At 48.5% G+C, this 24,193-nt stretch overlaps 1 protein-coding gene across 2 annotated transcripts in view; it reads right to left on the bottom strand.

Moving 5' to 3' along the window:
- VAV2 (vav guanine nucleotide exchange factor 2) overlaps nt 1-24,193 on the bottom strand; it is a 110,219-nt gene that overhangs the window by 73,539 nt on the left and 12,487 nt on the right. For both annotated transcript variants that reach the window (XM_050981152.1, XM_030230146.2), the window contains exon 2: nt 11,443-11,559. In XM_050981152.1, the coding sequence (XP_050837109.1) occupies nt 11,443-11,559 (117 nt within the window). The remainder of the gene's footprint in view (nt 1-11,442; nt 11,560-24,193) is intronic.

Here is a 24,193-nt window from a genome sequence, read left to right as displayed (position 1 = left end):
CTTTTCTCTCTGCCACGCTCCAGCAGCTCCTGTGTCTTCAGGGGCTGGGGTCCCACCACTGCTAACAGGGATTTAATTCACCCTGGCTAATATTTTATCCATGGTATCAGGTCATGTTTCCCTTTCCACTTGAAAGGCATCCCCAGCTTCTTGGCAGCAGGGAAATTAATAGAGAAATCATTAGAAAGCAGGAGGGCTGGGGCCGTGCAAATCGCACGGCGCTGGAGATTATTTCCAAACAATCAAATTAATTGGTGTCATCAGCCACGAGCAGCAGCACCCAGAGAGCTGGCATTAAAAAACATGGATGGTTATTGACAGCCTCCTCATACATAAAACATGGCATGGGATTGTTTTATTGGGTTATTTCCTATGCATGGAGGCTCTGCCCTGCACGGGGGGTCGGAGCAGACCCAGCTGGGACGGTGATCCCACAGCCAGGAATTGTCTGGAATATCAGGAATTGCTCCTGAGGCTTTTGAGGTAGAGTTAACCAGGCTGATTTTTAGTGAAAGTGGCTTTTTTTGGACGCCTGGGATGCAGGGATTTGCCTGTTGCAGGCACTTCTAAGGAGTGAATCCTACCCAGTACTTGCATAACTCATGTTCAGCTGAACCAAATTTCTCCCAACCCTCCAAATTTCAGCTTTCCATCTCCCTGGGCTCTCCCATCCCACTCTGGTGACCCATGGAAACCACACAAACACAGGAGCAGAGGATTTTGAGCCTAAGGGTGGAAGATTTTGGCCCTGGCTACACAATCTTCCCCTCAATATCCAAAAACTGCTGAAATTTTTGCAAACCCCACCCACCTGAGAGAGGCAGATGAGGTGGGATCATCTGAGCAAAGCAGAGCGAACAAAGAGTGGTTAAAAAAAAATAAAAAATAATTAATCCCAAGTCTTGAGAAGGCATGTGTGAATGTGTTTTGTTTTGGAAGAAAAAGAGTAAATAGTAGCCTCAAGTCAGGATAATATTTATCCACATGCCTCACTTTGAAGTTGAGCCCTTGCTGACTTCACGTGGTGTGTGCACACAAAGTCTCCTCCAGAAGAGGCTTTTCTGAAAGCCCAGCCTTGAGCAGGGGGAAGAAAAGAAACTCTTCAAAACCAGGTACTAATGGAGAAAAATAAACCTCATCACCAGGGGAATTACCACTGTCCCTCCCAAATCCAAAAGGGGATTTAAGCAGCTTTATCCCCTCACCTTCTGCAGGTCTGTGGAGCTCACAGGACTGAATTCCGTGGCAGGAAAGGCAAACTGAGAAGAGCAGCCCAGTTAATCTCCAAGATAAATCCCCACTCTCCTGCTTTGCTGCCACAAAGAGGAATTTTTCTGTGCTGCCTTTTCTCCCTGCCATCACCTGGCAGGACACCTGGGAGCTCCAGGCAGGGGGACAGGAGCAGGGACAGTGACAGGCAGCAAAATTCTGGGAAAAGCCACCACATCCAACAGCCCTGCAAAACCTTCTCAGTTTAAAATATTTACTTTGGAAGAAGTTTATGATTAAAATGTATGGGGGTTTTGGGTTAGTTACAATAGGGTGGTTTTTTTTACTTATTTTTAGTTAGGTTTACTTTAGTTTTTATTAAAGTGAAATTTTGGGATTTTTTTTGTTGTACTGGTAATAGAAATAGATTTTGGTTTTACATGTTTTGATGGGATTAATGTACCTTGTGCATTAGTGCTGACTAAAGTTTTGTATTTTTGTGGTTTAGATGTGTTAGGTTAATGAATTTATATAGTTTAAAAAATATGTTTTTTTTAACAGTTAGGGGAAATTGAACATTTTTAAAAAGTGATATAACAGATTTAGAGGAGAAGAAGGAAAGGAAAGTCTTATTTTCTGGTTTTTTTTAATAAACTGGGTGTAATTATTAATAAATTTTTAAAACAGAGCAGGGAGTTGGTCTGTCTCCAGCTTATTTCTGTTTTCTGCACACCTCCATGCCCTTCCCTTCAGCATTCCTCAAGCACAAACCACCAGAGATGGGGGGGGGGGAGATTCTGCCCCAGCCTTGGCACCCCAAATCCAAATTTCAGGCTCCAAATTGCCCCTTGAGGCACTTTTCACATACCAAGGGGCAGGAGATCAAACAGCCCTGCCTTCCCCCAACAGAGCCTTCCTTTCCCCCCTCAAATGTTTGGGTTTTTTTCCCCCCCAAAATTCCAAGCTAATCACACACCACAAATCAAAAACCCTCTTCCACTTCACCCTCTGCAAACAACGGGAAGGAAAACGTTTCCCTCTCCATTTCTGGCAGCTCTCATCTCTCTCCAAGTAATTTCCTAAGTCCTGAAGCAGGATTCTGAATTGCAGCCTGGCACCCTTAATGAACACAGCTGGGTAATGTCTCTGCCCTGACCTTCCTTTCCTTTCAGCTGGGTCACTCCTATTTATGGTCATGCCTCATTTTTCCTTAAGTGTGCCCTTGTTACCTCATTTACTCATTTATGTTTCAGTGGAGAACAAGGTAAAAAATGGATTTAATGGACCTAGAAATAGAAGGGAGGGGAAACCACAAAAGAGACACAAGGATCTAAAGATCTGCTTGCTCTCCAGACAGCTCCCACCCCACCAGGAACTTCATTTTCATTGATTCTTCCCTCCTTACAGCCTTCCTGTGGCAGGGCAGAGCTGGAAAAGCAGCTGGGGAGAGTGAAGTGCCTGGAGTCAGATGGGTTTGGGGCCATTTTCACCTGTCAGCCCTGCTGGAAGTGTCTGCTGCAGCTCAGGCTGGGACTTCAGGGAAGGAACAGCTCCCAGCACGGAACTCTGCTTCCAGAAAGCAGCAGCATCCCATTTCAGATGCTTCCAGGTTTCCCAGCACTGCCCTTTCCCTCATTTTGGAGGTCCCTGGCAGTGTGAAAACACGAATCCCAAAGCTGAGCAGCCCTGCCCGGCTCTCTGAACCTTCCCTTGCTCTGTAAACTCCCCCCTCAGCAAGGTGAGAAGTGCTGAGCTGCCAGAGCAGGGGGGAGAGCTGGGCCAGGTTCAGGCTCTGCTGCTCCTCTGAAGGGTAACTGCCCTTCTGTGAGCCATGGAGAGAGGAGAGGAGCATTAAAATCACACATCCATGCAATCCCTGAGCTGGGAAAAGACCCCCAGGACCACCCAGCCCGAGCATCCACCCAGCCCTGCCAGGTCCATCACTAAAATAAGGAGTCAAGGGGGTACCCAGTGCTCCTGCAGGGGACACTGGAAGCCCTGGATGTCCCCAGAGCAGCTGGGGAGGTGGGAGAGGTGCCCCCAGCACATCCCCAGTGGGAGATGGAGGCTGGGGCACCCCTCTGCCAGGCCCCCAGCGAGGGGCACAGAGGATGGGGATGTTGTCACAAAGTGTCCCCTGCCAGGTCCACCACTAAAAAAAGGAGTCAGGGGGGTGCCCAGTGCTCCTGCAGGGGACACTGGAAGCCCTGGATGTCCCCAGAGCAGCTGGGGAGGTGGGAGAGGTGCCCCCAGTGGGAGATGGAGGCTGGGGCACCCCTCTGCCAGGCCCCCAGCGAGGGGCACAGAGGATGGGGATGTTGTCACACAAGTGTCCCCTGTCCTGTCCCAGACACAGCCCAGTCATGGGGAGGAGTCTGGGCTCCCTGGTCCAGAAAAACCAGCTGGGATCCATCCAAATGCCTGTGCAGCCCCAAATCCACCCTTCCAGCAGGATTCCTGCAGGGCTTCACCCCAAAGGAGGAGATGCCAGGGCAGCCAAAGCCACCATGCTTCCCTCTGTCCTCTTCCCCTCTCCATCCCAGCCCTGCTGCAGGCTCAGGGCTCTGAAATGACAAAATTTGTCATTTTCCTGCACAATTCTCCTCACTGGATCCACCACAAGTGCTCTGGAACCAGGAGCTGGTCCAGCACTCTGAACTAAACCTCCTCCCTGGCATTCTTCTCAATCCTACAAACCTTGCAATTACTCATTACCTGAATTTTCAGTGTCATTTTCCAGGTTTTTATGCCCTTGAAAATGCAGAAAAAGCCTGAAGCATTGCACAAGGTGCTCCTTTCTCACTTGAAAAAAAAAATCAAAAAAAACCAGAAAACCCCCAAACCTCCAGGAACAGCCTTACAGTAGTGCTGGTTTTAAAATAATTCAAATAATTCACTTTGAAAGTACCTAAAGCACAGCCCCTGAATCCTCTGCAAGTCCATGCTGCAGCCAGGGAGCAGAAGGTCCAGAAGAGCCAGGAATCCCTTCCTCAAGGGACAGCCAAGGTGAGGAGGGAAAGGCCCCAAAAAAACATCCCAAAAACCTCTGCTCCCTGCAGGGCTCAGGGCTGGGCACCCCAAAACCCTCAGCCCCTGCCAAGCCCTTCCCTGAGCCCCCTCTCAGAGCTCTGCACCCACAGCTGGCCCAGCCTGTCCCTCTTTAGCCCCAAAAAAACACAAACCCACATCTGGCAGCTCCCCAGGAGAAAGGACACAGCCCTGCAGGATGGCAGCAAACACCTGCTAACCCTCTGCCCTCCCCAAACCCCTCCTTTTCTGCTCCCTTTCCCACCTCCTGATGGATTTTAGGATCCCCAGCCAGAGGAAGGAGCCCCATGTCCCAGTTTGGCTGGGATGGGGAGGTCTGGTCCCAGGACAGGCACAAATGGAATTTGCCAAGAGGCATTTTAGGAGTCAATTCTTCACACTCCAGTAATTAGAACAATATTATGGTGGGGGGGGGGAAATAAATAAAAAAAGGGGGAGGGGGAGGGAGGGCAGCAGAGCTCCCAGGGAGACTTGGCTGGATGAGGAAAAGGGCTGAGCAAACACCCAGAGCCAAGTGAGGCCCCCAGGCAAGAGCCCTTGACAGGATCCCTGCAGGTTGGACTTCAACCAAAACCTCCTGCCCTTCCCAGCTCTCCATCCTCCCATGCAGGAGTGGTTTCACATGAAATTTCTGATTTCCAGATCCACCATGGGGCTGGTGAGCCAGGCCCAGCTCCTTCAGCCCCTCCTGGAGGTCACTGGGGCTTTTTGTGTTCCCAGACAAGCAAATTCAGCTCAGGGTCCTGCCTCAGACACTCCCAGTGAGTAACAAATCTCTGCTCTTTTATGAAAAAATCTCTGTTCTTTTATGAAGAATAAATCTCTGCTCTTGTAATGAAGAAACAGACATTGAAGCCCAATCCCACTGGGCCCTCAGCCCCCAAAAACCAGATTATCACAGAACAGCTGCCATCTATCTGCACCTACAAAAATCAGAGCACCCCAACTGCTGCATCCTCTGAATACACATAAAATCATCTCGATTTTAACAGGATGGAGCATCCCAGCTGAAAAAGGGAACAGAACCAGACAAACCCAGATGTTGGAGGATCCATCTCTGGCCAGCTTCATTCCAAAGCCCAGAAAATTCATTTTTTTTTAAATAAAACTTCATTTTCTGTGCAAGTCTGGCTTGTGAGAGGCCAGCCTGGGAGCAGGGCTGGCCTGGGGAGGTCAGGACACTGCACAATGGTTACTCAGAGCTGCTGAAAGTGGCACTCAGTCAGCTCAGCTCACATCTGCAGCGAGCTGTGAGCTCAGCCCTGCTGCTGGAGCACAGAGGTCCCTTTGATAAATCTCTCTGTACAGGGACTATTTCTGCATGAAAGAAATAAATTCCATTTTTTCCCCCCATCATCTTTGCAGCCCACTGGCTTGGAAGAGCGAGTTCCTCTCTGCTGCACTCCATCAGGCTCAGGTACAGGCAGGATCTGTCTCACACCCTGCCTCTCCAAGCTTTTATTTCCATCAGTCCCCCCAGCACAACCTCCAGTTGTGTTTTGTCTTTGAGCAGAGTTTGTCACAGGAAATCACCCCCAGAGTCTGCAAAAAATCCTCCCACTTTTCCTCCCAGTGCACTCTGCAATGTCTGAGTAAATTCTCTGGAAGGGGAACAATCTTTCCTCTTTTTTTTTTAATTTTTTTTTTTTCTTGAGAACACTCCCCAAAGCTCCACTCCTGCAGAGATGTGCACATTTTAAAACCAAGAGAGGCTGAAGAGGGGAACCTGGCTGGGGTGACATCCCCCACATCCCCTCTGTGTGCTTTTGCCACTTGGAGCATCCATGGCAATGCCCAAACCTCCAGAAGGCACCAAAAACCAGCAGAACATCACCCAGAGCTCCTGCAGTGGGGTTAATCATCAGCTGTGGGCAGGCACAGCCCTGCACAGGCATCCAGGGCTGCCTTCCCCACCTTGCCCTGCACTTCCCAGAGCTGGGAATTCTCCCTCAGGCAGAACTGCAGTCCCAAAGGCTCTGGGGAAAACCCTGGTGTGGGCACAGGGTGAGTATGTGGCTCAGTCACCAAGGCAGGCAAGGAGTTAAGTGTGTTTCTTCAAAAAAAATCTCATGGCAGGCCAGTTACTCTGCTGCTCCCTTGGGAATTCCAAAAAAAAAAAAAAAAAAACCAAACAAACATAAAACATCCACACCCTTTTTTTGGAGAACTCTCCTCATTTCCCTCCCCACCCACCCTGGTGACACAGCAATCTGAGATGCTCCCAGCTGCCACAGGATCCCCCTGGGCACACAGCCAATGCCACAGAGCCATCTGAGGAGCTGGCACAGCCACCACAACACGGGAAACTCCTGCCAGGACCTCTGGGATTTGTAAAAACAAGGGGCAGGGCTGGGGTGGGACACCCAGCCCTGCTCTGCTCCCAGACACTGCTGCTTCATGCAGAGGGAAAACACACAGCTCTTAATGTGCCCTTGGCTGCAGGGGGGCAGAAAAACCCCCTGAAAGTCAAAATGAGAGAGGAGGAGCTGCTCCAAAACAGCAGCAGCAGCAGGTCACAGCTGGCACAGGGCTCACAGCAGCTGTAGGTCTGGAATTTCTGCAGTTTTTATATTAATTTATATAAATCCCTCCCTTTTCTCTGCCCAAACTGTTTTTAAAAGACACCCTTAAAAACACTGCTTTAAAAATACTGCCTTTTTATATTAATTCATATAAATCCCTCCCTTTTCTCTGCCCAAACTGTGCTAAAAAGGCACCTTTTAAAACACTGCTGCAGGGCTGGAGGCTCCTCGATGGGGTTAGAGATGCTGCAGGGAGGGGAATTCTCAGCAGAGAAACAGAAACAGCAAGCACCAACTCTCGGTTATGAATCCCTTAAATAATTCTGACAGCACTCCCCACCCTCCTGTCTGAAAGCAAACAGAAATTGGAGTTTTCTGACCCTCTGGCAGCATTTGGGGTGTGACAGGAAGGGACTGGGGCAGCTCAGAGCTGTCCCAACCCATCCCATGGATTGCACAGGGGGAATCCCTCACTTGGGGACAAGGAGCACCCGGTGAGGACAGCCTGGATCCCCCCAGGGCTTGCCAGGAGGGATCCACACCAGCCCACCAGCAGGAGGAAGGCAACACTCAAAACCACCCTGAAGATCTGGAGGAGTTTTGGAACAATTACCCCAAATTTATAAAGGACACCCTTTTGTTTAACCCTGCTCTCAGTCCCCCTCCAAGGCAGCTCTTGGCACTGCCACTGTGCCAGGCTCAGGGCACCTCCCTGGCACTTCAGCCCCCCAAAATAAATCTCCTTTGAGCCTTGGCCTTGCCACACACCAGCCAAAATCCCCCTGGGTTCAGCTGGGAGGAAGAATTGATCCAGAGCCTGCTCCAAGCCCTGCTCCAGCTCTGGGGTGGGTGCAGTCTCTGGCTGATGTTTTTGGCTGTTTTGATGCCGTGCTGGAGCTGTTCTGGAGATTTGGGCATTGCCATGGATGCTCCAAGTGGTAAAAGCAGGGTTGGGGGTGTGGTGGATGTCACCCCAGCCAGGTTCCCCTCTTCAACCTCTGGAGCAGAAGCAGAGTGGAAAACAGGATTTTAATCTGGGTCCCAGCACCTCCTCCTCCTTCAGCTGCCCTGTGAATCGCTTCCCTCTTCCATTTTTAGAGCTGCAGTGTTTCCTATCTGTGGGGCAGGGCAGGGAAGACCCTAATCTTGCCAAAAAAAAGCCTTTTTCAAAGAGAGCAAGAACTTCAAAAGGAATTCAGGGCGATGAAATCCACGTCAGGAGGGCAGAGAGGAGAGCGAGGCTAATAAATGGCACGCTCCACAGGTTTATGAATATTTGAACTATATTTCTTCTAAAAAAAATTGAACATTACTGCAAGTTATTTAAAATGAGTAACTCCTTTTAATGAACCTGGCTACCATCACGCTGACTAATAGAGTAATAAAGAGTTTAATCCATATTTATGTACATTTTATGTCATTACAGTGGCTGCCAATAAATTAGCAAGTCCAATAAGAGTTTGATTTTATACCATCACTGCTACTCAATGTGTAACAACACACACTACATGGGCACCAGAATTTTATTTTATTTCTTTTTCAAGAGCCAGGCTGTACTAACAGAATCAGACCCTAGTTAGGCATGAGGCAATATTAACTGGGCTTTGACTCCTGCATCCTGCAGCCACGGAAAAATCACTTCTGCAGCTGCCACTGGTGATTTATGGAGAGACCTGAACCACCTTAAAGGGATCAGATATTCAAAAATAATTGATATATCTGTTGAAGGGGAATGGGTAGAAATACAAGCACCAGCATCTCAGGTCAGTTCACCTCTGCCATGAAACACAGCCCAGCAGGATTGCTTACAAACTGGGCATGGGGCAAAGAGCTGCCTGTCAGCAGTTTCAGCTGGCCATGAGCAATTGGAAGTGGCCTTTGGGCTGCCCTGGGGAGCTGGGGGACACTGCAGATCCCAGGGAATGGGATGCACCCAGCTGGCAGAGCCTGGGCACCCCATTCCCCCAAATCCCACAACCTGGAGCTCCCAGCTCCACTGGGATTTTGGCTGGAGAAGCCCACGTGGTTCATGATCCCATCTCACCAGCTGGATCCTGCTGACAGCAAAAAGCACCTCCTGAAGCTTAAAACACAAGGAAGAAGCAAAGCCAGGAGCAAACCTGGAGTTGGGGAGCCCCCAGGCAGGGCTGGAAGGGGCCCCACTGCTCCCATGGCAGCTCCTCCTTGCAGGAGCCAAAAGGAGAGATGGAAACATGGAAAGCTCTCTCAGAATAACAGCTGGGCAAGGCAGCACTGAGGGATCTGATTTTTCAGCCTCTTTTAAAGCACCAGTGGTTTTCTGACACTAAAAAACCCCAAAGATTCAGAGCCCTTTAAGCAGAGGTTGGCACCAAGTCCCCTCCTTTCTCCTCAGTAATTACACCCCAGCCATCCCAAAAACTGCTGCTAATTGCTGTCCCAATTTGGCCTTTTGGTTTGGAGGAGAGGAATAACTCTCTCTTTTCTGGATCCCAGTGGCATCCAGGAAGGAAACACCCAGCCCCACTCCACCAAAACCCCATGGCAATTAAACTCCCTGTCACTGTGTCCCACCAGAAATGCCTCCTACACCACGGTGTAAGTGTCTTGTAACCAAGAAACACCATTGATCTCGGGGGTGAAGAGCTCCAGGAAGGATTTTCTGTGTGTGAAGTCTGTGTCTGGCCAGTGGGGAGGTGGATTAGAGGCTCCTTTTGCTCTTGCTGTGACTCCAAAGGGAAAGGGAGCTCTGGTCAACAGCAGATTTTTCCCTGTTTATTTGCTTTGCCACTGTTGAACGCAGATCTGAGGATAAAGTGGGAATGAAAGGTGCTGAAGACAATGGGAATGTTTTGACAGGCTTCCAGAGGGATTTAGGGTGGTGCAGAGCTGGACAGCTGATAGCTCCACCGAGCTGATAAAGAAGAAAAAATTGGGTTTTTGTACAGAGAGTCTGTGCTTCCCACATTTTCTATGGCTGGCTGAGGATGACAACAACGTGAAAACAAGCACGATGCAGGCGACAAAGCACATTTGGATCTCTGGGAAGTTTATGACACATTTCTTTCCCCAGTCTCCTAAAAAACCAGATTGCCCTGAGCAAAGAGGGAGTGGCCAATCACCTCCTCCAGTCACAAAGGTGAATGCAGCCCCAAAAAGTGACCAGGGGGAGGGAAGAGCAGAACAAGGAAAAGCAAACTGTGCTCATCAGCTGATGTGTTCCAGCCCTGTTTAACACCAGGCATCAGAGGCAATTTGAAGCTGCACAAAGCAAGAGACAATGTGACAATAAAGCAGCATTTTAATTAGCAGCAGTTCCTTCCCCAGCCCAGAAGGTTCCTTCTGTGCATTCATATTCCCAGAACAACAACTGCCTTCTTGTATTCCATAAATCAAAAAAAACCTCATAAAACAAGGCACTGCAATTGCACATTCCACATAATGGTCCAGAAATAAATTAGGCAATAAATATCAAATAATATAACCCCATCAGCAGTGAAAATCTACTCCTTGGGTAACCAGAAGGGAAGATGCCTTCCAGCAGCTTATGTCTGGCAGCTCGAAACAGGTAAAACAATACAGAGCTTTAATAAATCTTTTATCACCTTTTCTGCTGAAGAATATAGCAATTGTCCTGGGTAATGGCTGCCCTGAGCCCTGTATCCATCAGCCCTGATGCAGTTGGTGTCAAAGAACAAGAGCCACTTGTCAAAACCAGGCAGAGCTTTTCCTAGTTTGGTATTTGGTGCTAACCATCACATTTCTGAGAAGCTCAGGGCACTCATTCCACCCCACAGACACTCAGTGGCCACGAGACAAAAATCAGGGGTGATTTCAGCAAAGTTTATTTTGCTCTGCACAGGTGGCAGCAGATGGGGAAGGGCTGAGCAAGGTGTGGGCCCCAGGCAGGGTTTGGTTCTTCTCAAAAACACATGGGTCACTGCTATGGATATATGTCATGAAAAATCTTTTTGCTAAGATTTTTCTCTTAAGAAGCTGAGAAGACTCAAAAACTAAATGTAAACAATAATTATCTGCTGCTGTGGAATGCAACAGGTGCATCTGTGATTGGTCTCATGGGGTTGTTTTTAATTAATGCCCAATCACAGTCTGGCTGTCTCAGACTCTCTGAGAGTCACAAGATTTTATCACTCCTTTCTATTCCTTTCAAGCCTTCTAATGAAATCCTCCTTCTATTCTTCAGTGTAGCTTTAATATATCATTTTCTTTTCATATAATCTACATCACAAAATAATAAATCCACCTTCTGAAACATGAAGTCAAGATTCTCATCTCTTCCCACATCAGAGTTACCTGCAAATTCCACATGTGGTGACCCCCAGTGAAAAGCAATACCACAGGTCACATCCTTTAGAGACTGATCCCTGAGAGTTTTCCATCTGAAGCAGAAAACTTGAAGGCTTGGTCACCCTTCACTGAGCAAACAGCAGAATCAATCTGTTTTAGGTTTTTAACCCCTAAATTTAGGGGTTTAACCCCTAAATACACCGAGGACACAGCAGAATCCTAAACACACCACAAGCACAGGGGAACTGGTGCCCAATTCCCAGAGGCTGCTCAGAAAACCACAAAACCTTTGTGTTTTCATCCCAAACCTTTGTGTTGTCATCCCAAACCCAGGGGCAGAGCCACCCCTCCCCAGGAGCTCGGAGGTAACTCTCACCTTCCCGAAATCCCGCACGTCAAAGAGGTCAAAGGGGTCAAAGAGGTCGCTGTTCCTCAGCCCAAACTTGTCGTGGCACACCTTGAGGAAGGTCCGGATGTTCTTCAAACACAGGAACTGGGGGAGAAAAAGGAGAGAAAAGGAGGGGGAAAGTCAGTGAGACAGGCACAAATTACAACTGGGATTTCCTGAGCTCAGTGCAAGGCAACGGGGCAGGCGTTGGGGAAGATGAAACAGGAAAGCCTTACAGACAGGATTGCCTGGCAAAAGATTTTGAGAATGTGGAAACTATCAGAGAGATTGAAATGAAAGCAAGATTTGAGATACTTTAGTTACTGAACAGCTGGAAAACAATGGTGTGGCCAGAAGGTAATGATGAAACAACACCCTCTGCTTGCAGGCAGCTCCAAGGGCAGAGCAGACCCTGCTGGCTTGGCAGGAGGGCCCAAAGAGGAGTTTGTAGGGTTTCCAAAGAGGAGGTTTTGGGGTTTCCAAAGAGGAGGTTTTGGGGTTTCCAAAGAGGAGTTTTTGGGGTTTCCAAAGTGGAGGTTTTGGGGTTTCCAAAGAGGAGGTTTTAGGGTTTCCAAAGAGTAGTTTTTAGGGTTAGCAGAAGGGGTCCAAACAGGAGTTTTTGGGGTTTCCAAAGAGTAGTTTTTAGGGTTAGCAGAAGGGGTCCAAACAGGAGGTTTTGGGGTTTCCAAAGAGGAGTTTTTGGGGTAGCAGAAGGGGTCCAAAGAGGAGTTTTTAGGGTTTAAAATGTAACACAATATGATAATGTAATGATTCTTATAGGCTGTATGTAAATGCTATAGGATTTGTATTTTGTACTAGATTGGTTAGTGAGAATTAGAATATTCAGCACAGAAGATTTATTGTATTGTAATGGGAACTTCATTCTCTCTTTCCCTTTTGCTTTAATTCTTCTCTCTCTCATCCCTTTTACCACACTCTTGCCTTCTCTCTCTTTCCTTCTCTTTCCTGGCAGCTCCCAGCAGGGCCCTGCACCCTTGGCAATAAATCCCAAATTCCAAGCCCTGGCTTCAGAGATCTCTGCTCTCCATCCATCCTGACCATCCCACCCCTGGCACTCCTACAAGCAGGGAGTGAGAAGCAGGCAGGATTTTATCTGGATTATCCTCAATTCTTTCTGAGGATTCAGGCTCTGGTGCCCAGCGAGGGCTCCTGTGTTCTCAGCTGCCCTCCAGGAACACAAGGCCCCCTTGGAAAAACAACTTTCTCCCAAAGTAACCCTGCAGAAGGGCTGCAAAGCTCAAGCCAGGACGTTTCCCTTTCAAGGTGAAGGCAAATGTGAATTACAGCTGATGCTGCACAGAAGCCCAGTGTGGAACATTTAACCCTTTCCAGCACGACCCCACTTGGATCCCTGCAGAAGGGACACGAGTCACAGCAGCAGGACAAGGGGGATGGCTTTGAATGGCAGAGGGCAGGGTCAGATGGGATATTGGGAGGGAATTCTTCTCTGTGAGGGTGGGGAGGCCCTGCCCAGAGAAGATGTGGCTGCTCCATCCCCAGAAGTGTCCCTGGAAGGCTGGACAGGGCTTGGAACAACCTGGGATGGAGGAAGATCCCTATCCAATCTGGAGGATTTACAATATTCCCTCCAAACCTTTGGTTATCCAGCAAGGTTGACTGGCAGAGCAACATCAAGTTTCTCTTTTAAAACACCCTGCCTTTGGCTACAGCAAAAAATAGATTTTTTTTTTAATCCAAAATCACCAGGGATTCTGAAGCCTGAGGACTCCAAATGGTCTTGCTCCTGGCAGCACGGGGGCTTAAGGAGAGAAAAATAAAAACCTGCTTCATTTTTCCAGCTGCATCACCTACATCCTTCATCTGCTGAGCCAGCCAATTAACTTCCCTTCTTTTTACACCCTCACTGCAAAATGCAGTGATAAATTGAAGGTATCTTTAGGCAACTCTTCACTTTTTCAGCAAATTCCTCACAGACACCTAAGCAACACGAATCCTGAGGAAATCCACCCATTAAGGGGGTGAATCACCCCCTTAATGTGATCAACAGGAGCCAAGCTGCCTTTGGGTGGATTCCTCCCTGCTTTTGTCACAGGGCACAATCCCAGAGCTGTCACCGAGCACACACCGCTCGCAAACTTCACCCAGGCTTCAAAGCAAGAGAAAATAACTTAATTTTCTTTTAATTAAAAGAATCAAAGCCCAGTCCTTGGGGCCATGGTACCTCCACAGACTCGTTAGTGCTGCTCTGGGGATTAGACACCAGGGTTTCCAGCCTGGATTAGCAAAACCACCTCGTTAACAGCAGGCTGCTTCACCTACACAGAGCAAGGAATCACCTTTCAGCTTTCTGGGCCAGCAGAGCTCCCCCAGCACGGGGGGCACAGGACAGACCCCCCCCCATCAGAGCCCTCTCATCAGACAAGCAGAAATTGAAAACAAATCTGGTTTTCTGGGGCATTCCTCTATCTCACATAAACACTGCTGTAAATATAAGTGTCTAGACTGGGAGGTTTTTGGTTGTTTTTTTCTCTCTCTGATTTTTTTTTCTTTTTGGAATTGCTTTACAGGCTCTCTTGCTGACACTGGTTATTTCACAACTTTATCTCTGCAAGAATTTGCACCCCGGGCTGTGTGTGCTGCTGCACTGCAGTCCCATTGATTCCAAAGTTCCAGCTTATTTTAAATCCTTTTAAACCTCCAATTCTGAAAGTTAATGGCACAGGGTACAGCCACAATTACAGACAGCAAGATGCAAACCTCCTCTGCAGAACCGCCCTGCCCTTCTGCAGCATTCCCTCCCCTGCTCATCCCAGGCTGGGAGCAACAAATCACAATCACAGAATGGCTCAGGATGTTCAGGATTATCCATGGGCAGGGACCTCCCACCATCCCAGTTTGCTCCAAGCCTGGCCTTGGGCACTGCCAGGGATGGGGCAGCCACAGCTGCTCCGGGCACCCTGTGCCAGTGAAGGAACCAAAGGACAGAAGGTGATGTTCCTCACCCAATTCAGAGCTGGAAACCCCCTCACCACAGCTGGGAAATGAAAAAAAAACAGAGGAGGAGACACCTGCCACAGTGGCAGCTCCAGGTGACATCAGCAAAGAGCCACCACACCTCCAGCCAGGCCCTGGACAAACGTGGAGGAAAAAGCCCAAAAAAATCAAAGAGCTGCTGGGAAAAGCCAGGTGTAAACCACAGCAAACACAATTAACCAGTTAATTAAGGAGCAGAGCAGCCACCACAGGAACAGCCACCACTGGGGATGACAACTGCAGGTGGGCTTCACCCTCTTGGAGCACCAGAAGTCCAGGAGGGGACACCCAGCGTGGGTGTTGGTGGCACAGTTCACTCCTGGCCCTCCTTCCATGGCCAATCTGCAGAGTGGCATCTTGTGCTTTGGATTTTCTTGTGCTCTGGATTTTCCTGTGCTCTGGATTTTCTGGATTTTCCTGTGCTCTGGATTTCCCCGTGCTCTGGATTTTCCTGTGCTCTGGATTTTCTGGATTTTCCTGTGCTCTGGATTTTCTGGATTTTCCTGTGCTCTGGATTTCCCCAAGCTCTGGATTTTCCTGTGCTCTGGATTTTCTGGATTTTCCTGTGCTCAGGATTTTCCCGTGCTCTGGATTTTCCTGTGCTCTGAATTTTCTGGATTTTCCCGTGCTCTGGATTTTCTGGATTTTCCCGTGCTCTGGATTTTCCTGTGCTCAGGATTTTCCCGTGCTCTGGATTTTATGGATTTTCCTGTGCTCTGGATTTTATGGATTTTTCCCGTGCTCTGGATTTTCCCATGCTCTGGATTTCCCTGTGCTCTGGATTTTCCTGTGCTCTGGATTTTCTGGATTTTCCCGTGCTCTGGATTTTCCTGTGCTCTGAATTTTCCTGGCGTTTCGAGGCCGCTGCTGATGGAAGATGATGAATTCTTGGCTCAAGACAGTTACTCAACAGCCACAGGTTAAAATTAGCTCCAATTCAACATGGGCTGTGCTGAGGCCATTTTATTCGCCAGTCAATCACACCTTTGGGCAAGCAAACACTTCACAGGGGGAAAAAGAAATCAATGTTCTCTCATTCAGCACCTGTCAGGCCCAGAGTCAGGGGTGTCATTTATCTCATTGATCCGCTCTGAGCGAGGCCAGAGCTGAGCAGGGTCCTGAGCTCTCCCCTGGTGTGAGGGAGCACCAACATCACAAATTCCCAGTCCTGCCAGCACCCTCCTGTGCATCCAAAACAGCCCTGGGAGCCACCAGCCACGGCTCCTGGGCACAGAGCTGAGAGCACTCAGAATTCCATGGCCACCAACATTTCCAGGCTCTGCGACAGCCCCAGAACAAATCCTTGGCTGGGGAGAACATCCTGGGCACTGCAAAGCCCAAAGGGGCTGGAACAGGGATGGGATTGTGACAAACAGAGCAAGAAGCTGGTCTGGTAAAACAAAACACCCTGGAGGCTGATAATGGATGAGAGAAGTGTGGGCAGCTCTGCCCCAGGCCTTGGAGAGAGGCAGCAAAGGGCCCCATCACTGCACTCAGCCAGTTTCAGAAGAGTTTTGCTTATTTTTAACCACCCTGCAGAGTCATAAAGTGAATAAAGTGCTCTGAGGTCCCCCTGGGCACCCTCGGGCACAAGGGGTGCCCAACAGCCCCCAGGCCTGGGACACACTGGGAGCTGCTCAGCAGCTTCTGGGATGCTCTGTTGAAAAGCAGGTTTTCAGGATTTTCTCTCTTTTACTGGATTCAGCCAGTTCAGAGGCTCCTCAGATGATCACAGGGCGTGCAAAGGGGCGTGCTGCCAAGTTTTGGTGCCACTCCAATCCAGAAATGCCCTGGAGGTGCCTTCAGGGGGGGTCAGCAAAGGGACAGTTTGGCACTTGGGTAACTCCACCTTGCCCTGGGATCCCAGGTCAGATGTTCCTGCAGTTGGAAACTCCAGCCCTGGGGGTGGGAGAGGGCTGGTGGGGAGGGTGGGGGTGACTCTTCCTCTTCCCCCACTGCAGTCCCCAAATGACTGGGCAGCCCTGGCACCTGCACTGACAGGACAGCAGCCATTTCCCATGCAAATTCACCACAGAAAACTGCTGGGGGTGGGCTGGAAACACATCCCAGCCCTAAAGGCCACACGTGCACCCACCAAAACTGCTTTGTTCATGGAAAAACACCAGAATTTTTGTTAGAAAAGACCTCGAGGATTGAGTCTGACCAACAACTCAGCACTAAGGGGATGGCTTGTCCTAAACGCCACGTCCCTAAATGGCACCTCCACACCCCACTAAATCCCTCCAGGGATGGGGATTCTGTCACTCTCTCAGCCTGGTGATGGCAGAGACGGACAAAAAGCTGGAGAATGCAGCTGCAGAAATCCCAGGTGGGGTCTGGGGGAGCACCAAGGCAGCCCCTGCTCCTCACACTTGGGATGGACACACAGAGCTTGGGAATCTCGGAGAGACTCCTAAAAATGCCATAAAACACAAGGAAAGGCGAGGAGGATGGCAGGAACATCCAGGAGGTCCCAGCACTTTGGGAAGGGCCTTTAGGAGAGGGGCTGGGGCTGTGGGGGGAGCACACCATGGCACAAGGGGGGTCTGGGCAATGTGCCCAGCGTGGCCAAAGCCCTGGGCTTGAAGTGTGTCCTGCAGCAGGCAAGGAATGCTGGAGCTCTGCTGGGGGAGAGAACCCCTCTGATGAAGGATGCAAGGGACTTTCTTCAGCACTTCCCAGCCCTGATAAGAGGCAGATCTCCTCTTATCTCAATACCAGGCAAGCAGTGAGTCCTCAGCGGGGAGCTGGGCTGGCTCCTTGAGAAAACACAGCATTGGCCAGGGGAAAACAGCTGTGCCATGGCCCAGACCTCTGCAGAGAGCCAAAGATGCACCTCTGAGCCACACTGAGTCATCCTGTGCTGCTGATCAAATCTCCCTTGGCTTCCTCCAGCATCAGGAACAGAGAGAAATCCAAGGGTATCCAGTGGGAGCTGCAGGGCTGCAGGATCACAGGGCAGGGTTGGGATTAGCTGGCCTTTGAGGTCTCTTCAAACCCAAACCATTCTCTAAAACTGAAATAAAACTGAAAATCACCACCTGTATCTGACCTCCCCAAACTGTCTCTGCCCCATCCAGCTCCCCAGGACAGTTCTGGGACCAGCAATGAGTCCAAGGCACCAGTGGAGCTTGGATCCCCCCCAGATCTCCCATGGCTTTGTTCCTGCTGGCTTTGTTCCTGCCCAGCTTTGCCCCATTGTCTCTGGTGCAGAGGCAGCACAAAACCTCTCTGCAGAGAGAATCCCCCAACGCATTTGGATTCAAGTCAGAGCTCATCAATTACTTCAGATGGACAGATTAAATTTCAGGTTGTTGGACAGCAGATTTATCTATTGAGAATGAAATTATTTCTCAAACAGTTTAGCACTATTATTTCCCCCCCCTCTGCCTTTCAAAGCCATTCCCACTGCTGAGTGCTCCAGGGCTGGGCAAATTCCACTTAGGGAGGCTGATTAATGAGCCTGAAACACTGATGAGGGCTGACCTCTCTCTCCACAGCTTCTCCTTCTCACATCCCCTCACAAGCACCACTTTTCCCTAGGAAAGCAACCATGGATTTTAGCAAACACCCATGGCAGGGCACTGGGAGGAGTGGGGAAAACAGGAAAAGGTTCTTCCCGGGGAGGGAAGATGAAAAATTCCTCTGCAAACTCACCAGGAGCTTCCACCTTGCCCAAGAGAAGCACAGCAAGGGTCCAGCAGCAGGGCAGGACAGGCTGCCAAGCCCTGCTCTGCTCCTGCTCATCCCCAAACCTTCACCCATCATCACCCTGGCATGGCTCAGAGGGACAAACAGGACAAACACCCCCAGGCACCCACAGGAATCATCCCCAAACCTTCACCCATCACTGCCCTGGCACGGCTCAGAGGGACAAACACAACAAACACCCCCAGGCACCCACAGGAATCATCCCCAAACCTTCACCCATCATCACCCTGGCACGGCTCAGAGGGACAAACAGGACAAACACCCCCAGGCACCCACAGGAATCATCCCCAAACCTTCACCCATCATTGCCCTGGCACGGCTCAGAGGGACAAACACAACAAACACCCCCAGGCACCCACAGGAATCATCCCCAAACCTTCACCCATCATTGTCCTGGCACGGCTCAGAGGGACAAACAAACACCCCCAGGCACCCCACAGGAATTTCCCATCATGGGCTCTCCAAAGGAAGAGGTCTCTCAGTCAACAATATAAAACCCATGAACTGGAAATGGAATAAACACAGAATTGTGAAAAAAATCATTAAAAACTACAAGATAAAAGTAAAACAATAAAAATCAGAGACTCTGGAGTAACCTGCTGAACACCCAGAGGTCCCAGAGGACACTCAGAGGGTGCTGCTGCCACCCTGCCAAGCCCAGGCCTCCAAGAGCTCGTCCTGTTTCACCCAAGGAAGTTCTCCTGACTCCTGAACTCCCCGGGAAGATTCCAGGCTCATTTCCCCCATTACACATGGAACAAAAAAAAATAAAATGGAAAAGCAAAAAGCAAGCTGTGAGTGTGGCTAAACCCCCCACCCATCAGGGAACTGAGATGGATAACTCAGGATAGCTCAGGGCTGGAGGAGGGGGGGACAAGGGGAATGCCAGGCTCTGTCTGTCTGTCCATCCACGGCCACCCCACGGCTCTCAGGGGCTCTGAATGATAGGAAGGAAGCTGCAACTTCCCGAAGAAAAGGCTGGAGCTGCCACTGCTGACAGCACTTCCCTCCTCTGTGGAGCCCTCCCGGGCCTGCAGACACTGGCAGAGGCAGGATAATTAAGGTTTTAAGGCTTTAATTGCAATGCCTGGCAGGGTTTCACCCACAAGGGCTGAAATTCCCCCAGCCACCCCAAATCCAGCAGGTCCAACAGGTTCAGCACCGGTGCAACCCCCCAGGCACAGAAATGAGGTTTGTGTCACCCAAACCCTGCCCACTGGGGCTCTGGAAAACCCCAGTGAAATCCCTGTGTGCCTGACTGGACTCTAGAAATGGAGATTTCAGGGTATTTCTGAGAGACCTGAAGAGCCATCCCAGGATATTTCTGAGAGATCTGAAGAGTCCATCCCAGGATATTTCTGAGACCTGAAGAGTCAATCCCAGGATATTTCTGAGAGACCTGAAGAGTCAATCCCAGGATATTTCTGAGACCTGAAGAGTCTATAATATAATATAATATCCCAGGATATTTCTAAGAGACCTGAAGAGCCAATCCCAGGAATAACAAAGAGTTTCTGGCAAAAGCCAGGTGGGCAAAATGGAGCTTTTAGGATATTTCTAAGAGATCTGAAGAGCCAATCCCAGGATATTTCTGAGAGACCTGAAGAGTCAATCCCAGGATATTTCTAAGGGATCTGAAGAGCCAATCCCAGGAATAACAAAGAGTTTCTGGCAAAATTGAGCTTTTAGGATATTTCTAAGGGATCTGAAGAGCCAATCCCAGGAATAACAAAGATTTTCTGGCAAAACAGGTGGGCACAGCCCCTCTCTGACAGCCCTGGTGTCCAGCAGCTGCTGGGGGATGGATGGCAAGGCAGGGAGGGAGGCTTTGCACCCCTGAGGGTGGGCAGGCCACCAAGGATCACCCAGAGGAGAAACCCAGAAGCTTCCAGGGTTCCTCAGTGTCCCAGCAAATCCATCCAAGGTGGTTCCTTGGGGCTTTCTGCCAGAATCCAGGAATCCCAGAGTGCTGCATGCCAGATGTGGGTGCCTCCAGTGCAGACTGACAAATCCAGGCTGGGCTCTCCCTGAGCAGGAAATCTGAGGCTGCAGAAAGCCAGGGAGCAGCAGGGCTCAGAGGCACTGCCCAACCTGCCCACCTGGATGGAGAGTTCCCTTCCACACTCCTCAAACCCAGCCTCCTCCTCATTCCTGGAGGAAACACAGCTCGATCAGGAGGATTAAAAAAAGGGGAGAAAAAGGAAAAAAAAAAGGATAAAAATAGAATTAAAAAAGGATAAAAAAGGAATTTAAAAAAGGAATAAAAAAAGGAATAAAAAAAAGAATAAAAAAATAATTTAAAAAGGATAAAAAAGGAATAAAAAAAAAGGAAATAAAAAAAGGAATAAAAAAAAGAATAAAAAAAAAGAATTAAAAAAAGAATTAAAAAAGGATAAAAAAAAGGATAAAAAATGGATAAAAAAAGGATAAAAAAGGAATAAAAAAAGAATAAAAAAAGAATAAAAAAAGAATAAAAAAAGAGATGTCTTAGCTGATAGTATTGCTGTGATTCTCGTGTTTGCCCCAGCCAGGATCACACTTCACCCCAAAAACACAACCACAGATAAGAGATGGGACATGTGAGAAATGAACCCTGCTGGGAGCTGATGAAGAAATGAGATAACTCCATGCGTGGGAAGGCTCCTGCAGAGAAAACTCCAAACATCTGGGCCAGCCCAAAGCTCTGAGAGAGGACTTGACCTGAACCACGACAATCAAATTACAGCAGAGCACTCAGCTGCTCTTGAGGAAAGGAGGGATTGTGTAAGCCCAGCTAGGGTTACACTGCTGCTCTTCCAGGGAACTCTCCAGGCAGGCATTGCCCTCCTGATCCTCAGGAGCTCCTTCCCACAGCTCATTTCTGCCTCTTTAAAACCAAGCTGCCCTGAAAAAATGGTGAAGAGCCAAGCTCTGAACCTTCTGTGAGCACAGGGACTGGAGGGTGCCAGCAGCAGGGGACTGCAGTGCCATTCATGCAAAATTGTCTAAACAGACAATTAAATAATAATCAAACCTTCAAGCTGAGTTAAAAATCTTTGCAGATCAGTTATAGAGCAGCCCCATATAAGTAGATTTTAAATATTCATTGATCTCTGGAAGGTCCCTGCCCATGGCTCCAATGAGCTCTATGGTCCTTTCCATAAAATCTGTGATTTTATAATCCCCAAACACCCCTGAGCTGACCTTAGCCAGGGGAACATCCTCACTGCAGGGGCCTCACTGCAGACTCTGCTTCCTTAAAGCACCTCGAGAAATCTGGTTTTAGAAATGCTGCCCTCAGACCAAGAGCCTGCAATCCTTCCAACACCCAACAGACTTTTCTGGGAAGAGCTTGTATGGCTGCCATGGATTATTCATCCCTGGTGGGTGAAATTCAATTTTTCTGCACTCAGTCACGCTGTGGGGTGACTCCTTCCCAATCAGCCTGGCCTCACTCTCACACAGCCTCCCAAATTACAGCCAAATGTGCTGCTTTCCTCAGTGCAAGAAGTGCCAGGGTACCTGCCAGGAGGCAGAACAAACAAACTCCTGCCACTCTCATCCCACAGAGCATCATCACCCACAGGGAAATCACCCTGCACAGCAAACTCTCAGCCAAGAAAAACATCCACAACCCACAGCTCCTACCTCTGAAACGGGTGATGGAGGAGATAAAAGCCTGGAAAAACTGCAAATGGCTGCTGTGGGCTGTCACTGCCATCTTTCCTGAGAAATCCCTTTGCCAGGATCGCTTCTCCTGGGAAGCTGAGGAGCCTCCCAATGTTGATCTCCTTTGCTTCTCCCTGTTTGCTGCTCTGGAATGTGGCAGGAGATTGTTCATCCAACAGGTGCAGGCTGGACTGGTTCCAGGTGGAATGGTTTGACTTCATGACCAATCCCAGCCAGCTGTCTCAGGACTTGAAGCAGTCACGAGTTTTACTTCTCATTCTTGGTAACTTTCTGAACCCTTTCTCTATTCTTTAGCCATAGTTTAAGTCCAGCATTCTAATAATATATAATGTAATATAATGTAATGTAATGCAATGCAATATAATGCAATATAATGTAATATAATAATGTAATGTAATGAATAATATAATTAATGTAATATAATGTAATGTAATGTAATGGATAATAAAATAAGTAAAGAGATAAGTAAGTAATGTAATATAAGTAATATAATATAATATAAGTAATAATATAATGTATAAATATAATGAATAATATAATATAATAAGATAATAGAAATAATATAATATAAATAATAAAATAAGATAATATAATACTAGTATAATATAATATAATAGAATATAATATAATAATAGATAACATACATATATAATGTATATAACATAACATAATATAATGTAATATAAATAATATAACATATAGATATAATTGAATAATAATATAATATGTAATATAATACAATATGTCATATGTGAAATAATGTAATAGAATAAGAAATAGAATATGGAATAGAATATGAAATAAATATGGACTAGAATATGGAATAGAATATCTAGTATAATGTAATATGTAATATAATATATTATGATTAATATAAGTAGTATACATGTAATATAATATGTAATATGTATGTAATATAATATAATATATAATATATGTAAAATAATGTAATGTAATATAATATGTATATATAATATAATATGTAATATGATATGTAACATAATATAATATAATATGTAGTATAATGTAATAGAATGTAATATAATGTAACATAATATAATATGTAATATAATATAATATGTAACATGATATGTACCTATATGTAGTATAATGTAATATCATGTAAAATAATGTAATACAATATGTAATATAATATGTAATCCAATGAATATAATATAATTAAGTCTAAGAACATAGAGTCAGATTCATCAACTCCTCCTTGGTCCTGGGGACCTCAGCCAATCCCACAGGGCTGAGATTTGCAGAGCTTTGTGCACCAGACAAGACCTGGAGGGGAGAGTTCAGCTCCCAGACCAGCAGAGGAACTGGTGACACGGTGACACCAGGGCTGGGTGACACCTCCTGGGCTGCCAGGCACCCCCAGAGCCCTGCTGAGCCCCAGGCCAGTGGCTCTGGAGAGAAACAGCCCCCAGCTGTCACCCCAGGGGCCAGGATGGCATTTTTGGAAGCAGACCACGAATCCCCAGGACATTTCACTCGAGGTGATGCTGCTGGAAGGCAGCCCCAGCTCCTGCCTAGAGCAGGAGTTAGAACCACAGCCCTGCTCTCACTCGGGAGAGCTGGGGCAGAGCTGCACACCAACCCCAGCTGCATTTTCACCAGACTGAGCCCCAAATGTGCCTTTGAGCAGCTCCCTGGGTGCTGGTGGCAGCACAGCAGGGCTCTGGGCTGCCAGCAGCTCCTCAGGGCAGGGCTGAGGCTGGCTCAGCACCTTCCTCACCCCAAAAAGCAGCAGAAATGGAGCCGTGGGGTGCCCCTGTGCCAACCAACCTGGGCACTGCTCCTGCAGCATGAACAGTCCTGCAGCACAGCCCTGCTGGGCAGGGAGCAGCTCCTCTGAGCCCCGGGCTGATGGCAGAGCTGAGCAGCATCTCCAGCTCTGGCAGCAGCAGGAGCTGGCAGAGCTGGGCAGAGCTGGGCAGAGCAGCCCAGGGTGGCTGTGCCAGCCCCTGGAGGCTGCCAGTGCCAGGGGACAGGGGATGGGCAGGCAGCCCTGGGCTCACTCAGGGCTTCCTGCTCTCCTCAGCTTTCAATAAGGAATGGTTCTGTGGCATTCCAGCCCAGGGGAGAAGCAGTGCTGGGAGCAGGGAGGGCTTTTGGCAATGGCTGGGATCAACCCCCCTGCCCTGCACCTTCCCCCCAGGAACAGGAAAACAGCAGAGGCTGAAATGCCAAACCCCGAGCTGGGCACTCAGAACTGCCCTGGCAGCAGGAGAAAACCCCCAGGAGTCTCTGCCAGACTCCAGGAAGCTTCAGAGCACATCCCAAAATCCAACCTGCCCAAATACATCAGCCCTGTGTCCCAGGAAAGGAACACCCAGCC

The sequence above is a fragment of the Serinus canaria genome, chromosome 17 (genome assembly GCF_022539315.1).
Source record: "Serinus canaria isolate serCan28SL12 chromosome 17, serCan2020, whole genome shotgun sequence".
Taxonomy (NCBI): Eukaryota; Metazoa; Chordata; class Aves; order Passeriformes; family Fringillidae; genus Serinus; species Serinus canaria.
Note: the sequence above shows the minus strand (reverse complement) of the source record. Positions and strands in the feature narration are given on the sequence as shown.